Genomic DNA, 18,427 nt, shown 5'->3' on the forward strand with positions numbered 1-18,427 from the left:
CATTGCCTAGCAGAGTACTTAACAATGACTGATTCTATAGAGGCCAAGGGCAGGCTTCCCCAAGATAGGCCACTTTGGCGTGAACATCATTTTGAGTTAAAAGTCATCAAAACTCAGTAGATGTAGAAAAGCTCTCTTCATGGTCCTCAACTGCCTAAATTTACATTGTAAAGGAGAGCCTGTATCAGGAAGAGTTATTAACAGAGACTCCCTTTTACCTAATACACTTATCTGTGTAATAGGGCAAACTTTGTTTTTAAAAACATCTCCTTTCACCTTCCTGCTAATGACCTTCCCCCCCTTTGTATCTTCAGACTCTACCTCTCTCCTTAGTTCACGTAAGCTTCATGTGCCTTGTTCTTGGAATTTCCAGGTCTATGTGGATTCCCTTACATACACTATTAAATTTTATTTTATCATGTTCATCTGAATTATGTCAGTTTGATTCCAAGTCCAGCTAGAAGGCCCTTGTAGAAGGTCTTCATCCCTAACAATTCACTGTTTGTTGAGGTGGATAATAAAAGTAATAACAATATTTATTGAGCCCTTATAACATGCCAGGCATTGTGCAAAATGGTTTATATGCAACAGTTCATAGGAAATAATCATGATCATTATCCCAATTTCAGCAACAAGAAAACTAGGGCTTACAAAAGTTAGGTAAATTTCCCCATCACACCCACCCAGGAAATAGCAGACTCTTTATATGAAACCAGGTCACCTCCCTCCAGAGAATAGAGTTCTTACCCCTTCATGGAGGAAAAGAGAACACAAAAATCATTTAAGACACTACTAAAGAATTATGGTATTTGTCTCTTCTTTCACTCACAAAGAAAAGTGGGGATTCTTAGAAATTTGGGTTTTTTCCTGCTCCTGTGAATAATTGATGGAGCTATGTTTTCAAGAGCCTGGACATACACAGGGCGCCTGGGTGGCTCAGTCGGTTGAGCGTCCGACTTCGGCTCAGGTCATGATCTCGCAGTTCGTGAGTTTGAGTCCTGCATCGGGCTCTGTGCTGACAGCTCAGAGCCTGGAGCCTGCTTCGGATTCTGTGTCTCCCTCTCCCCTGCTCGTGCTCTGTCTCTCTCTGTCTCTCAACAATAAATAAATGTTAAAAAATAAAATTAAAAAAAAGAGCCTGGACATATACAAGATGAAGATGGGTAGTTCCAAGAACTGGAAAAAGTAGAAGTGGGGTATTCTGAGAGACAACTTATGTGAAAGGCCCGTGAGCAGCATCAGTGCAGCATCAAGGGGCTGGAAGAGCAGAAATGAAAATGAATGTGCCAGAATCCACAGACCAGGACCATGGCTAGGTTTTCTGACCCCCTCAAGCAGATCCTGCAGATCATAATGGTAGGGAAAGAAGCCCCAGTGATGACTAGTATAGGACTTCTTGCCCACCGTACGAAATAGGAGCCAATAGTCACTTTGAATCCAGTATGGAAAAAATCAAGTCAAGTGGTCTTTCCAGCAGTGGTTTATTGTGCCTCACATTTACCTCCAACAGAAAGGATGGACAGAAGAGAGAGAGAAAGCCTGTTGTGCAGGCTGAGTGGGCAGCTACCTAATTTCCAGCACAGGCTTTGGGTCTGCTTCAGTCCTCATAGGCTCTCACCACCAAGTCACTTCTTTGGGGGCATAATTCCATCTCTAGAAATCTTAGAAATATGAAAAAGACTTTTTGAGAAAGCTAACTTGTAACTGAGGCAGAAAGAACTGGCCATGGAAGATGCTGAAGTAGGCAGAAATAAAGAATAATAAAAGAAAAAAAATATATATATATAAAGAAAAATCCCACAATTAGAAGAGGAGCCCTGACAGCTGTGATTAATTAAGAGAATCCATGATGCTGTGTCTCAAAGCTCCATGATTTAGTTTTTTATATGGTTCAAAAGAGAGGTGGTAACCTTAGTTAAGTTTGGTTGGTTTATTGGTTATTGAAATTTCCTAATACTTTCTTTTAACTGACAAATGTGTATATGTTGTCCTAGAACTACAGTTAAAAGCACAAGGTACTCACAGAGGCAAATTTTCAGCCTTCAGGCTCTTGCTGCTGTGTTTTCATTGTGAATGAAGTTCCATGACTCTAGAAACGCACTACTACTGAGTATTGGTCTGACGGACTCACCACACAAAATTTGTGCCATTCCAAGTTATCTGCTTCCCAGAATCACAGTTATTTCCCTGAGATTGTAGGAATTAGGATCCATGACCCCTGGGAGACAAATGGCTCCCTTCCTGAACAAAGTTTCTGGCACTATATGAGTAATGTGTAAAGATCATTGTTAAAGAGCCTACTAAAAGGAAATCCATGAAACCCTCTGAGGCTGATACAGTCTATGGTACAACCACTTACACATAATTCATTTCTCTCCTCTTTGCCCATCTTTCATTTCTCTCCTCTTTCTGTATTAAAAAGACCACTAGTTTAAATTTATTGGTTTCGGGGCGCCTGGGTGGCTCAGTCAGTTAAGCGTCCAACTTCGGCTCAGGTCATGATCTCACAGTCCGTGAGTTCGAGCCCTGCGTCGGGCTCTGTGCTGACTGCTCAGAGCCTGGAGCCTGCTTCAGATTCTGTGTCTCCCTCTCTCTCTGACCCTCCCCCGCTCATGCTCTGTCTCTGTCTCAAAAATAAATAAACGTTAAAAAAAAAATTAAAAAATAAATAAATAAATAAATTTATTGGTTTCTTATACTTAATAAAATACATTTGCCACTTCATTAGTGATAACTTTATTTGCTTTAAGGTCAATTCTTTTTACTCAGTGTTATTCCATGCTGATAGTTTGCCACAATCAAAACTGTGTTCCATCAACTCCATAAAGTGCTAAGGCATAGCTAATTACAAGACCAGAGTCTAAAAGGATTAACATCTTTGACTAACACAATAAAATTAAATTTTGTGGAATATAGAGTCCTGTATGTAAACACAGAAAAAAAACTAACAAGAGTATTACATTAAATAAAAACAGATGTTTTATGAGATTGAAAGTTTTAACCTCATGAATCTTTCTACTGAGAAAAGATGTTTGAATGAGTCAACAAGCCAACATCACAACAGTGTGATGTGGCCACCAAAAATATTATTTTAGTCTTAAATTATATTCATGGAAGTGGGTGACAGATGGCCTTCACTCTATCCTGGTATGATCAGTTTCAGTAGGTTCAATATCCACAGGATAGTGAGACTTGAATCCTTGTCTTGCCAAGACTCTGAATCTCTTCCCTCTAGAAATCCCCACCAAACGCTAGGTAAAACCTTGACAGAGATGCTGTAGAGAAAATTCAGGCATCCAATGAGTGGTTGGACACTAGTTGCCTAATGGATAAGAGCCCAAGCTTTGGAATCAAACTTTCTGATAGTTGTATCACTCACCATCATGTGACTTTGAGCAAGGTACTCAGAATCTGTGAACTTGTACCAGTTTGCTCCTGCTGCTTAACCAACCACCCCAAACAGAGTGAAATGCAACGTTAAACATTTATGGCTCACTCTTGAGTCTGCAGTTTAGCTGGCAGTCAGCAGATCGGGGCTAAGCTATGAAGGATTTGGCTTCAAAATGTTGGTTGGGTCCAGGTCTGTTCTTCATGTGTCTCCCTCTCCTAGGACCAGCCAGCCTCCTGCAGCACGCCTTCTCTTGGAAAGAGTGCAGGAGAGAAAACTCAATCATGCAAGCACATTTCAAGCTTTTTCATGCACCACATCTATTACCATCCCATTGTCTAAAGGGAGTCATGTGGCCAACGCTAAAGTCAAGGGCTGTAGAAGTCCACTCTTATCCTCATGCAGTCATGACAGAAGTGCGTCCACGTGTGACACACATTGGAAAAAAGTTGAATCTACCATAAAGTCTTAGTTTTCTCACAGACAAAATAAGTTTACTGTACCTACCAGGTATGGCAGGTAGACTAATGGCTGGCCAAAAATATCCATGTCCTAATCCCCACAACCTATGAATATGTCACCTTATATGGCAAAAGAGGCTCCACAGATATTATTTCACTAAGGATCTTGAGATAGGACGATCATCCTGGATTACCCAGGTAGGTCCAATATAATCACAAAGGTCTTTATAAGGGAAAGAAGATGAAGGGTTAGAAAAAAAGATGTAACAATGGAAGCAGAGGTCAGAGAGATGCAGAACCAGGACCCAGGGAGCCTCCAGGAGCTGGAAAAGGCAAGAAACAGATTCTTCAGAAAGCCTCCAGAAAGAGTAAAATCCTACAGAAAGCTCGATTTTAGTCCCATAAAACTCCTTCCAGACTTCTGACCTCCAGAACTATAAAGTAATAAATCTGTGTTATTATAAGCCACTCAGTTTATGGCGATTTGTTTCAATAGGAAAGTAATACACTAGGTGAATAATTATTACCATTGTTCAATCCCCCTAAATATGGATACTGCAGGCTTTTTTTCTTTCACATAACCACACAATTAATCTGGATGCCAAAGGCCTTGCTCTTTATTTCTAGGGAAAACCTTGAGTCCTGTGTCATTGAAAAGGGCAGTGTTTACTTGAGCTCAGCAGAATCTTGAAACATGAGAGGGCATCACTTCTGCCAGATGTTTCCCAAACAGTATGCTAACAGCTGTCAAAAGAAGGTGCTCATGAGTCAGTCATGAGAGGACACTGAACCTGGCTCTACACCAAACGTAACGTGCAGGTAAGCACAGCTGCTCTACCAGCACAGGCTGGTTCTGGAGCACTGATGAGCAGGGTAATCCCACAGCTTCTCCATGCTGACCCTGCTCTAATCCACAAAGCCCACTTTCCAATCTCTAAACCTGCCAATTTCCCCTGAGGTCACAGCCCATCCAACTATTCTCCTTTCCCAAAATGACCCTCATTCAGTCTCTACCAGATTGGCATTCTTTCTCCTTGTTTGATTTCCACTGACTTGTCAGCACATAATTCCCCCAGGTTTTCTCTTCTAACAAAAACTATTTCTTGCAAATCAACAACCTGGCTTTCACTACTCTACCCACTCTGTGGACTAGTCAAGCTTTCAGACTTTTCATACAATAAAGATCTTTAATTCTATATCATTAGTTACATAAAAGGTGCAAAAAAGGGGGGCAACTTAATTCTTCCATGGCCTAATTGTTGGAGGAGTTAATCAAGAGGACATGGCTGTCAACTGATGGGCAGTCACAGGCTTCTCACCTCCTCTCCTGTCCTTGGAATGTATGCCCCCAGCCACCATTCCCACAGCTGAAGCTGTTCAAGGATGCAGCCTTGAGAGAGTAAGGTGTTATTGAGGTCATCTGAATAGTATTTGTAACTGAAGTCAGTTAAGGCCTCTATATAAACTTTTAAAATTCCAGTGGGTATGGAGATATACTTATCTTGTGGCTACCCAAGACAAGCTTCATAGGTAAGTTCCCTTGCTTATTAAACTTGCCACCTACCAATCTGGAGTGGCCTGTCTCTTTCTCTGGTCAATTCCTGCCCTCCATGTACAGGAGCTTGTTTCAAATTTAACCCAGGAAGCTCCAGAGGTTGTGAACTAACACCAATTTTGTTGTTTAGGAATCAAAAAAATAATAAATACTTCTACAATGTATTCTATTAACTATGAAGGAATTACATGAACAAAATGTGCACCTACTTCTTTCTAACAAAATGTTCTAAGGCATAAATAATTTGTGAGAAATTAGGTGACATAATGAATTATTACAAAAATAAAATTGAGCAAAGAGATCCTAAATATTACTTGAATAGACTTGTGTACATGAACCAAAGTCCCTTAATAAAAATTTCTGTATGGGGGTGCCTAGGTGGCTCCGTTGGTTGAGCATACAACTTCGGCTCAGGTCATGATATCACGGTCCGTGGGTTTGAGCCCTGCATCAGCCTCTCTGCTGACAGCTCCGAGCCTGGAACCTGCTTTGGATTCTGTGTCTCCCTCTCTCTCTGCCCCTCCCCCACTTGCACTCTGTCTCTCTCTCTCAAAAATAAATAAACATTAAAAAATTTCTGTATGACATTTTAACATGTCTATAATCTCTAAAACTCCTTCCAGGCAATAGTGATTGAGGAAGTGATGTATTTATATAGTGTCAACTTATAGACTATTAAATATTTATATTGCTTTTATACAAAATTCAAGGTACCGGGTTTCAAAGAAAATATCAGAAACTCTGTAAGCATGAGTAGGACCACCCAAAGATGTTTGTCTAGCCCTGCTATTATATTGCTTTTATAATGTTTGGAAGCAGCAGGTGCTAATTTCCTAATTATGTGGTAACCATTTGCTATCAATAAGAGTTCACTAAGCAGGTTCAAGTCATCTTGTACAATCTGTGGGTTTTCTCAGCATGTTGTTCTGATGTCAGAATTTAGGTAAATTAATGGATTAAGCGTCAGCCTTCCACAAATTAAAATGTCACAATGATCCCATGTCCTGACGATACAAGTGCATAGGAGAGAATGAGAAATATTCCAACTAGATACTCATTGAACTAATGAGAGAAATCTGTAGTAAGATTCATGGAATTGGGATAAGTACTCATGGTCAGAGTCACTGTTACTGACTACTGGAGCCTTGTAGGATCAAGATAAGAGTCATTAATTATATAGATTACCCTTCAGTCCTTGGGCCTTGAAATGGACCTAAATTAGAAAGAAAGCAAGAGAAGTTGAAGGAAGGAATGTAATAAAACGATGGTCTAGGAAGAGAAAGACTAAATGGAGAAAAATATAAGCATGGGAGAAACGAGGAATGGGTAGCAGAGACTATGTTAGGCCAGTAAGAAAACAGAGAGGGAAAAGCCTCTGGAAAAAGAAGATAAAGTCAAGTTTTGTGTCTGAATTCTTCCAGAAATCACTTTACACAGCAATTCACAATACATTACTGAATAGTCCATGAAGGCAAAAGCTGGGTCTTACCTCTCACATTATCTACTTAGTGCCTGCTCCATAATAGGTATGTAGCAAATGGTAATTAAAAACATGATTAATTGAATCTAGAAGATAACCCACAACAGAAAGAACCGAATGGAGGGAGCTACTAACACTTCACCACGCAAAACCTATTCCTATCCAATAGGAGAAATCTCCAAACTGAAAAGAGATGGAAAAGAAAAAAAATAATCACTTTGTAAGAGAATTTCACTTAATTCATTAACTCAAAGAAAGAACATTTACTGAAGTCCTAATCAGCATCAGTGTCAAACGCTGTGGCCAAGAGTAGTAAAGCATTAGTATGTGGAAGGTGGTCATCATAACAGCACTTCAACAAGTTTGAAGGGTTAACTCCTTCAAGATCATGCACTCCTTGCCTGCTAACCTAAGTCCATTGGTCTGTAGGAGAACTAACCGCCTTTTCCTTGAGATTTTGCAGATCACTGGCCTTGACGAATAAAGGACCAGGCTTTCTTGGAAGATAAGCCCTGACCCCATTAAAAACAGCTGCCATCGATGCCAGCAAGTCTGTTGAGGGTCATGTTGACATATAATTAACTGCCAGAGCATCAGCTTCTCCTGCATGTTAGCACCCCTCCCAACCCCCCCAACCCCACCCCCGCCCATTTCTCAACCCTTCCCCTTTAAAACCCTCTGCCTTCACCTGGACTGGGAAGACAGTCTTTAAGACATTAGTCCACCATCTTCCCAGGTTGAGGCTTCCTAAATAACGCAACCTTTCCTTTCCCACCATCACTTGTCTCTTGAGTATTGAATTTCGAAAGGTGAGCAGCTGAACCAGAGTTTGCAACTGGTTCTCTGTCTGGTAACAACAGGAACTTCGGGTGTATCAGTTTGCAATTATATAATTTTCCATAAAAATATATCATTTGTACCAACCCATTTTGGGGTTGTAATGTAGTTTCTTGCATCATTTGGAATTGCATAAAAAATCCTGCAGCTTTTGCTATTCCTGATAGCTAAAAAAGGCAATATTTCCATTAATAGATGCTTATTTTGATAGAACATTACATAATAATTTTTCTGAATGAGATTTTAAATCCTATAACAATGTTTCATATGCAGAGAATATGCTCAACTTATTATTAATTAATAATGATAGTACCTCATGAAATTGCTATGAGAAATAAATGTCAATGCACATAAATAATAAGGACAGTGTATTTAGTAAGTACTTAATCAATATTTAGTATTATTGTTGTTGTTTTCCAGAGTGGTCCAAATAAACCACTGGGACCAAGGAGTCATCAAGAGTATCGCCTTGTTTTCATTGGAATATTACTCTATTGCCAAAGCTAGATAAAGTTTCCTAGAGATGAATAAGTACAGCCAGAAATTTCTGTTAATCATTCATCCTAAAGTTAGTGAACAACGCTGAGCAGGGGTCTTCCCGGACTTAACCCAGTCACCCCTTCCCAGTGTCAACCCTTGCAATCTGAAAAGAGTTTAATCACATGATGTTATAGAGATGATAAGGTTTGATAAATTTTAAAAATGTAATTTAAGGGGCTCCTGGGTGGCTCAGTCAGTTGGGCATCAAACTCTCGATTTCGGCTCAGGTCAGGATCTCACAGTTCATGAGTTCAAGCCCCACATTGGGCTCTGCCCTGACAGCACAGAGCCTACTTGGGATTTCTCTCTCTCCCTCTCTCACTCCCTGCTCCTCCCCGACTTGTGCACTCTCTCTCAAAATAAATTAAAAAAAATAAAGGTAAGGTTGAGTGTTTTTGTATACAGCACTGCACTTTGAAAACCTAACAAAGCCAAAGCAGTGAAAGGCAGGGTTCCCAGGTTACTAGCTTTGGGCCAGACACTTGATTTCTCAGTTACTACAAGCAGGCATTATCGCTCCTTATTTCACAAAATCTTTGGAACAATCAAGTAAAATAATGTACCCAAAAATATTTGCAAAATATAAATTCTTCTGCAAATGTAAAATTATTTTTATTTTACTTGTCTCGAAATGTTAAAATGCTTATAAACACATTAATCACAGATGTGCATGTAAATACAAAGATGAAAAGTTATATGTTTGAGTTTTTAGAAAGGAACCAGCAAATTATAACATGGGGATAGCTATTGTCCTTCTTGGCATCTATTTTTCTCTAATACAGTAGCTTTAAATTTGTAAAAAGAGGGAATTAAAAGTATAGAAATTACAGAAAAAAGACTATAACTGAGTATACAACAGATTATACAAGTTTGAAAATAGGATGAAGACAAAATTACTGATATTTAATTACTGCCTGAAATTTAATCCCATAGGAACAAATTAGAAAAAAACTAATGACCTTAATTATCTGCATCATTGACCCACCCCAAGAAGCTTTGGAAATATGTTGCTGCTAAGGTCAAGGTGTATTGCAAATCTTTTTTTTTTTTTTTTTTTTTTTTGCTATAAATTTATTCAAATCAAGAAAACTGTCGTATTTAAACCTCTCAAAGTAATTTTGGCACATATGAAATCATTAAGTCCCTGAGCTCTTTTTACAGGCTGGTTTTTGCACTGTCTCCTCCCCAACCACCTGGGTCACTCACTGCCTGTCCTGGCGGCCCCACGGGTGTATCTCGAACCTAATCATGCCCTGAGTGATGAGCGCTATGAGCCACATAGTGGTCTTAGAATTTGTCTTGCATGAGGTAACAGTGACTAATTGTAAAAAATAAATACAAAATAATTTTTTTCTAAAATTCTCCAGTAATGACGAGTAAAATCATTTATCTAGGTAGAATTATCCTTACAGAATTTCTTAAAGAAAATTAAAACACCACACCTACATCAGAATGTACTGGTAATTTCAGGAACCATTTCTAAACCAACTGATTGATAAATTAGGATACAAGAGGAAACAAGTCTGTCAGAATATCTTTATCTTTGGCTCAGGAAACCCCTCCCTGGTGATCTAACATGATCAGAAGAACAAATGACAGATGAATACATAACTTCTTTGTTTTCCCCCTTAAATATTGAAGACATAAAGAACATTAAGGAATATTTTTATTAACTCTAGCGAACTGGATGAATTTCCATTTTACATGCTAGGTCAATGATTCTCAAACTTCAGTGTATGGATGAACAACCTAAAGAGCTTCTAATAAATGCATATTTCCAGGCCATCACTAGATTCCAGGTTCTTAGATTTCCAAATGAGCCTCTCTTGAGCATTACATTCTTGTTGTTTCTAGGAGAAATGGAAAAACCAAGCACCTGTATCTGAAGAGCTATAATCTAGACGCATTGGAGGCTTTGAGAGATTCACAAATGAAACAATGAACCACCCTCTACAAGGCCCACCTGCACATCTAAGTGACTTTCCTCTCTTTACCTCATGGTCCATTACTACCCTCAAAAACTTTAATTAATATTGCACATCCTCAATTACCCAGAGTTCTATAGAGTAAACTAATTAACACATGAAATGGGAATTTGTTCTAATATCCCTTTTATACACAACATTCTAAATAAGTGTTCCTAAGAAGTAAAAATATTTGAGGCAAATAATTTCAATGACAATTCTCTGCACAGCTGAAATGTTTGCAAGCTCCATGCCAATATTTTATGAGACAGGAGTAACAGAATGGGAAACTAACAGAGAGGAAGCCAAGTTATTTACCGGTTCTTTGAAAGCTTTTATTTATAACCGGGTTTCCTCTCAAGTTTCAAGTTGAATGCTTTAAGATTTTATGACTTAAAACAGGAAGAAAAACCTGTGTCTTCAATTATAGTGCCTTGCTTCAATAAGATTGTGCATTGAAACCTTAATCAAATATCCAAAATATTACTCCTCACTTTTTCCTCCATGAGAGAAATTGCTACATCACAGTTACATCCAGTTAGGTTTGCTGCTTATTTTCTAAGGGATGTGGAAAATATACAGATATCCAGGGAAGAGTCACATCTGGTCCCATAACCATGTATAGAAGTAACTTCATGGTAACTTCTGCTTTTAGTCCCCGGGGCTTCTCTGCTACTGCATTGTGGGATGCCTATGGAAACCTACTCAGTCACCCTAAAGCACATGTCTGACATTTGTCACTCCTTATGACACCTATCCTTTAACAAGCAGCGAGCATCCAAATCAGCTCTCTATATAATGCTGCATAGGTTGTCTTGCACAACTCTGAGGGGTGCTATTTACACAGACAGTGATGTGAATGGAGCCCCTTGAAATAGCACAACTAGCAGCCCCCATCCAAGAGAGGAACTCCTTTAACTTATGTTTTGTCCTGGAGAGATCAGAGAACATTCCATGATGACGATGGTGATGATGATGATGATAAAAGTAATGATGATGGCCAAAATTTGTGAATACTTGCAATATGCTGATTACTTTGCCCACATTATACAGAAAGAAGGACCGGCTAGAAATAAAAATGGTTAAGTACCAGTCTTTGAGGGACTTCTGCTAGTAATCGCTATTGTCCTCTTGAAGCAAAGGGTAAATGGAATATGGGTAAGTTATTAAAAAATGAGTTTCACTGGATTTTTTTTTCAAAAGAAAAAGGGTGATGGAATTACACATTGAAAAGTATACAAGTTAACTCTTATAAAGTAATGTAGTAATAACATCTGATTAGAGAATTTCTTCTATTTCCTATATGTGAATTTATAAGCTCTTTCAGGACAAAGCCATAGGGAGAAAAAACATTTTCTCTTGAAGATTTAAGGTATTTACCCATAAATAATAATTTTGGGGGGAGATACGAATAAATTCAAATCACAGTACTATAACTGGTGCAGAAGTTTTGTAAATAACCTTCCAGATCGTAAAGCAATTCAAATCATGACTCAATCAAAAGCTAAATTAATCACAATAAATGCAAACATTTTTACACTTATTACAGAGTCTTGGCTTATACTTTGACAATAATAATTTCTGCATTAGATAAAACACAGAGGCCACTAAGATTATTTTAGAAGTCTATACAAGATCTCTAAATTAGTCAAACATAGTCATCAGTTTCTAACTTTTGATTTCCCACCTCATCCCTAATCAGTGAAATCTTTCATGGGTAAATTCTACATATGAAAATAACCTTTGATTTTAACTGCTTTTACCCTTTAATTTCTTTTTTTTTTAATCCTGGTGATGTGATCTTTCCAAATACTTCTTTGAAATGAAAAATAATAAAATACTATTGGTTAAAATCCTTTCTCCCTACCACTGTTATATCTGTCTATAATGCAGAGGCACTGGATAATTCATCAAGGAGATTTTATTTAAATATTGAAAATAATACAGAATGGTATTATAATGAAAAATATTGGTTTGCTACCTTAATGATAGTGATTATGAATTCTATTCCTGAAATAATGATCCCTGCTTTTAACAGAAAATCATTTTACCAATGCTTCTGGGCAATTTCAAAAACTTGTCTAAACATTATATCATTGCCAAAGGCCTCCAGACCTGAATAATGCATTCCTACATTACTGTGCAGAATCTATCACATTTTAAAGGCTAACATTTTTCCTATAAGATCTGGATCTCACTCCATACTTTTACAGTGGGATAACTTTTTTCAAGTGCTACTCTAGAGTTCCCATGGGCAAATGAATGAAGAAAGGCACCTCAGATAAAAGCTGCAACCCCCAGAGTAGTAGGGGCAAGTCGAAGTTTGTCTTTACAGCTTCCTAACCTTCCAACTGAATCCAACGCCACTGAATGCAGCTCTCAATGTTCTCTGGTTTAAAATCCATACAAGTGATGATAAGTGCTAATCTGGTATCTGGAAGGTGATAAACCAAAAATTAACTCCTAAGTTGTGCTCAGATGCTTTGAACACCATCATCTTGGTAAAGAAACAGACACATTGTTTTCGTCACTGCACACTGGAAGAAAAGACCACTTAGAAATATGACTTTGAGAATCCATCTAATTTGCTAAGCATAATGACCCTCTTTTTAATCGATGGCTGTTGAGACAATATCTTAGATGGGGGAGTGACTCATGAAGTATGTAGGAGTCATGAATAAGAGAAGCTTGCTTTCAACTGGAGGGCACAGAGGTGTTGAGATGGTGAGTTAAGAACAAAGCCCGGGAAAAGCAAAGTGCATTGACTTACCTGCAATACTTTGGTCAAATTGTTAAATAGAGCTTGGCCGGCACTCACTTTGTACTTGACGCCTCTGACTGTGCCATTTTTGCTTAAAATGTGGACTCTTCTTGTACCAAAACCCTTCTCACTGGCAGCCCTCGCTAACACCAGCAAGTTATCCTGGTCCTTCTCATACTCATCACCTTCTGATCCCACGTGGCCGTTTTGCTGTCCATCAGACTCACTCAGTCCATCTACCCCACAGATGCTGGCACATTCAGAATCCAGGGAGCCTGATGGTTGCCCATCTTCATACACTTCCTTCAGAACTCGCCCGCTGTGAGATGACGCGATCCGAAACCGGACTTTCCGTGGCCTGTCATTTTCTGGCTTTATGTCCCTTTTTAGCATGATCACTTCCACCCACATAAACAATTCACATAATCTCTGGATCAGTGTTATTGCATTAGTCCCCTTGCCACATAGCAATATCAGAGCCTCATTCTCGCAGCAGCAGCACCCATGTGAAACTAACATCGAAAGAAGATTCCTAAGAACTTACAGTGCGTCTCTGCTATTAATAATGAATGTGTGTGCGTGTGCTATGGTTACCTTTAAACTAAAACCTGCAAATGATCCCAGCCTTTAAATATTAAACAGCCATGGTGGACTCTTTAACAGGACAAATGCAAGAAAGTGGCAGGTAATGAAACAATAAATAAGTATGGGGCAAGGAAACGAAAGACCTGAACTTTGAAGCCAATGATGAATGTTGAAAAGGATCTTTAACAGAAGAGTATCTCTACAATTCGCTGTCCAGAGTGGAGGCCAGAGATAAAGTATGGAATCTAATGTGTAGGATGGGACGTGTCATAGTCCTCCCACAGGGCTTCTTTCTTCTATCTTCCACTGTGATCTTTCAAAAGGGCAGTGAACGTGCTACTTGCCAACATGGAGCTTTTAATATTAGTTATGAAATAATCTCTTCGACTTTGTCAGCATTGTATAAGATGCATTTTCAATACACATCTTCATGCACAAGGGGTTTTGCTAAAGAATAACTTTTTAACAAACTGTGAAAAGAGAGAACATTTGCCTTGTTACTTCCCACTTCCGCTAGCTGAAAATTCTCTCAGAGGGAAGGATTTTGGAAGGAAACATAAGGGACAATGAGGGAGGAATGGAAAATCTTCCAAGCCAGCCAGATCAGGCAAAGAGGTCCTGGTGATCTGCATTAATGCATATTATATCCAAATCACCCATGCATACAGAACGGACCTCCTAACACCATGCTCAGTGCATTTTCTGACACTTTGGTGAGTGACTGAAGAATCTCTTAAGATACAAGGGCCAAAAATGAACAAATCAGGAGACTATAGATGCTAGAGAGGATGTGGAGAAACGGGAACCCTCTTGCACTGTTGGTGGGAATGCAAACTGGTGCAGCCACTCTGGAAAACAGTGTGGAAGTTCCTCACAAAAATTAAAAATGGACCTACCCTATGACCCAGCAATAGCACTGCTGGGAATTTACCCAAGGGATACAGGAGCGCTGATGCATAGGGGCACTTATATCCCAATGTTTATAGCAGCACACTCAACAATAGCCAAATTATGGAAAGAGCCTAAATGTCCATCAACTGATGAATGGATGAAGAAATTGTGGTTTAATATACACAATGGAGTACTACGTGGCAATGAGAAAGAATGAAATATGGCCCTTTGTAGCAACGTGGATGGAACTGGAGAGTGTGATGCTAAGTGAAATAAGCCATACAGAGAAAGACAGATACCATATGTTTTCACTCTTATGTGGATCCTAAGAAACTTAACAGAAACCCATGGGGGAAGGGAAGGAAAAAAAAAGAGGTTAGAGTGGGAGAGAGCCAAAGCATAAGAGACTCTTAAAAAATGAGAACAAACTGAGGGTTGATGGGGGTGGGTGATGGGTATTGAAGAGGGCATCTTTTGGGATGAGCACTGGGTGTTGTATGGAAACCAATTTGACAATAAATTTCATATATTAAAAAAAATTAATTCTCAGGAAAAAAAAAGATACAAGGGCCATATTAAAACATACACTGTGGTGAGTATCCCAACCTGTTTGCACCTCCAGAGGGAGGATCCACACTTGGCCCTCATACTGCACTTCAAGTTTTTTTTTTTTTAATGTATAGTTTTATGTGATATAAACTTAATTTACTTTTATTTTAGAAAATTCAGACAATAATAGCACGATGTTGTGAATAAAGTCACACAAAAAAAGAAGAGTCACAAATCACCTCCCTGGAGATGTTAATAATTTCGTGAAACATCTCCCAGTGCCTATGAAGACGGGATGCTCTGATGGTCACAAAACTACATCGCCCAGCCTCTTGCAGTTTAAGAGGAGAAGGAACAAGTGCTAGCTTTCACTGATGGGATGAGAACAAAAGCCACGCCTCATTTGTGGACCAAGGCAGTTAAGAGAGAGAGAGTGCCCCATCCACGCCCTTTCTCCTCCTTCGCCATCTGCTAGCTGGATGACCCTTGAAGCCATATACTGAGCTTGTCAGAGCCACAGGTTCACAACCATCACCGCCCCGCACTAAACTATGTTATGAGCAAAAACTAAGCCTTTATTGTGTTAAGCAGTGGAGGTGGAAATTTAAGGATTGTTTGTTAGGGCATCTATCAGTCCTGAATGTGCTCTCATATATTCAACATCTTGCTTTTTTCATTCACCATTATATAGTGAGTCATTTCCTATATATTTCTGAAAAAACATGAATTTGATGTGTATATTAAAAGTCTTTCCACTAGTTGTACCACGTTTTATTTCTCTTTCTGGATTGCCTGATGTTTAAATTATTTAAAATATTTAGTAAAATAATGCTGCACTAAATGTTCTTGTTCAAAAATCAGTGTACATATATCTAAGTAGTCCCTTAGTATCAATTCCTTTGGGTAAAATCGATGAGGTAAGAATTTTTTTAATGCAAAGCTTTTGATATAAATTGCCAATTGCTGATATGAAAAGTTGTATACCTTACACTTCTACTAGCATATGAGTTCCGATTTGACCGTCTCTAACCAATGCCAACAGTGCATATTACCAATTTTCAACAACGTTTATTTTGTCAAGTCGAAAAGTAGTATTTTGGTGATGTTATAGTTTCCCAACTTTGAACACTGTTGAGGACTTTCATTCTGAATATTTTCTTCATATAGAGCTCTCACTGAAGAAAAAGATGGAGAAAAATGGAAACATCTACCTCTTGGCTAATCAAATTAGAGAGCAAATATTAGAGAATTCTATATAATGCCAAAGAAGGAGGGAGAGATGAAGGGTGAAAGGGGGAGAGAGAGGGAAAGATCAAGTATGAGATCAGCTAAGTGACAATATAAAGGGGCTTTAATTTGGCAAAGTAAAAGAGTATGTAGTCAAAGTACACAAAAAGAGAACATAAGTGAGGAAATACTTATTGGGGAAGAAGAGAAAAAATAATTCAGCTTTATGCCCAAATGTCCAAATCTTTAAAAGACACCATAGGGTAGGGCATGAGTATGAGCCTAATCAAGAAAAAAAATCAAAATCCTGTGCTTGTCCCAGTTAATTTTTGTCCTGAATTCCCCATTTAATCTTTCCCACTCCCATTTTTCTAGGTGTTTGAGTTGGACAGAGGGCTATATAGCATGAACAGGATTTTGAAGTCAAGAAACCTAGGTTCAAATTCCAGCATACCTCAGTGAAAATACTCTTTTCACCTCTGAAGTCTTCAATTTTCCCATCAGTAGAATGAAGGTAACAATATCTACCCTAGTGAGCTGTGCTTGGAAGTATCTGGAACACATTGCTCAATGTGTTTTTGATGGTGTGTACATACACTATGCGTCCTTTGGATGGAAACAACTAATTTTAGCCTGAATAAGGCAAGACAGTGGCTACACAAGATTGCAGTTAATAAACATACTTGAAGGATAGAGAGAATTCAATAAAATGATTTCAAAGTTTGTGATATTTTAAATATATATATTAAAAATACACAGTGTGTGTATGTACATAAACACATGCATATGTATTCATATCTAATATTTACATACTATTTTAAAATAATGATATTAGTTAAAAGTCATCTCTCTTTTATGGATGAACTGAAAGTCCTGTAAACTGGAAACCAGCCTGCTACAAGTATAAGGAGGTATCTGCTGGTGTGAGAATATGCCTTGAGAACTGTGATTCACATACTTATCTTAAGCTAAAATGAAAATTAAGGTGCTCTAGGGGCACTGGGTGGCTCAGTCGGTTAAGCGTCCGACTTCTGCTCAGGTCATATCTCACAGATTGTGAGTTTGAGCCCTGCGTCCGGCTCTGTACTAAAAGCTCAAAGCCTAGAGCCTGCCTCAGATTCTGTGTCTCCCTCTCTCTCTGCCCCTCCTCTGCTCACTCTCTCTCTCTCTCTCTCTCTCTCTCTCTCTCTCTCTCTCTCAAAAATAAAGATTAAAACAATTAAAAATTAAGGTGCTCTTTTCAGTGGATAGCTTTGTAACTATTCTTTTATTCAGGCAATGAGTATTCCATCAGTATCTACTGAGTGCCACCCAAGGATAAGACACGGTAAGACACTATGGTAAATATAAAGATATGTAAAAGTATGCCCATGCCTTCTATTGGTAACATATGCTTAAACAAAATAGCTAGAGCTCAGTGTAGTGTATCTTAAACTAACATATAATCCCATTTCCTTGAAATAGCCAAGTTTCCAGTCATCTCCAATAAAAGACATCAATACTATTAGCAGCATTTTCCACTCTTATTCTGCTTACAATTGGTTCCCAGCTGCTGGATGTTAATATAGCAACTTCTAACTACTCCATCAGCCACCTTTTCCCAGAATCAGTTTATTTTTCTCTATTTTTAAATCACTTTGCCAGGTTAGCATCCTCCCTTCAGAAAGAAGTTCCTTCATCTCTTCCTTTGGATGTACTCTTTCAATCATTTATTCATTTAACAATATTTATCGAACCCCTAATAAATATCAGAGAGTTGCTGGATCTATACAGGTGAACACAACAGGCACATTCCGTGCCTTTAGAAATAGATAACATATAATAAACAAATAAAGATATAATAAAAAGTATAAGCATTACTAAGAAAAAGATATGGGTATAACAAGAAATGATAAAAGAAGGGAGCCTTCTCAGATGAAATAGTTACAGTCAGCCTCTCTGAAAAGGAGACAGTAGAAGAGATTGCTCACGTAAAAGTTTGAGGTGGGCAGGAGTAGTTGGAGATAGTTCCTCAGCTGTGGTGGCATGTGTAAAGGCCCTGAGACCAAAACGCAGCAGGTTTGTTCAAAGAACTAAATAAAAGCAGAGTGGCTGAAAATAACTATGACTTCCATCCTACAAAGCGCTTCTCAAAAGGACAATACTGAGGCACCTGGTTGGCTCAGTCAGTTGAGCATCTGGGTCTTGAT

At 38.6% G+C, this 18,427-nt stretch overlaps 1 protein-coding gene across 3 annotated transcripts in view; it reads right to left on the reverse strand.

Annotated features, from left to right (window-relative positions):
• Window positions 1-18,427, reverse strand: part of GRXCR1 (glutaredoxin and cysteine rich domain containing 1) — a 308,216-nt gene that overhangs the window by 114,559 nt on the left and 175,230 nt on the right. The window contains exon 1 of one of the 3 annotated variants that reach the window (XM_019413139.2): window positions 12,996-13,894. The exons of the other annotated variants lie outside the window; for them this stretch is intronic. Within the exon in view, the coding sequence (XP_019268684.2) occupies window positions 12,996-13,505 (510 nt within the window). The 5' untranslated portion in view covers window positions 13,506-13,894. Of the gene's footprint in view, window positions 1-12,995; window positions 13,895-18,427 lie in introns of those variants that run through there. 3 annotated transcript variants of the gene reach the window in all.

Source organism: Panthera pardus, unplaced genomic scaffold (assembly GCF_024362965.1).
Source record: "Panthera pardus isolate Hobbes unplaced genomic scaffold, ASM2436296v1 HiC_scaffold_13, whole genome shotgun sequence".
In the NCBI taxonomy this organism is placed as follows: domain Eukaryota; kingdom Metazoa; phylum Chordata; class Mammalia; order Carnivora; family Felidae; genus Panthera; species Panthera pardus.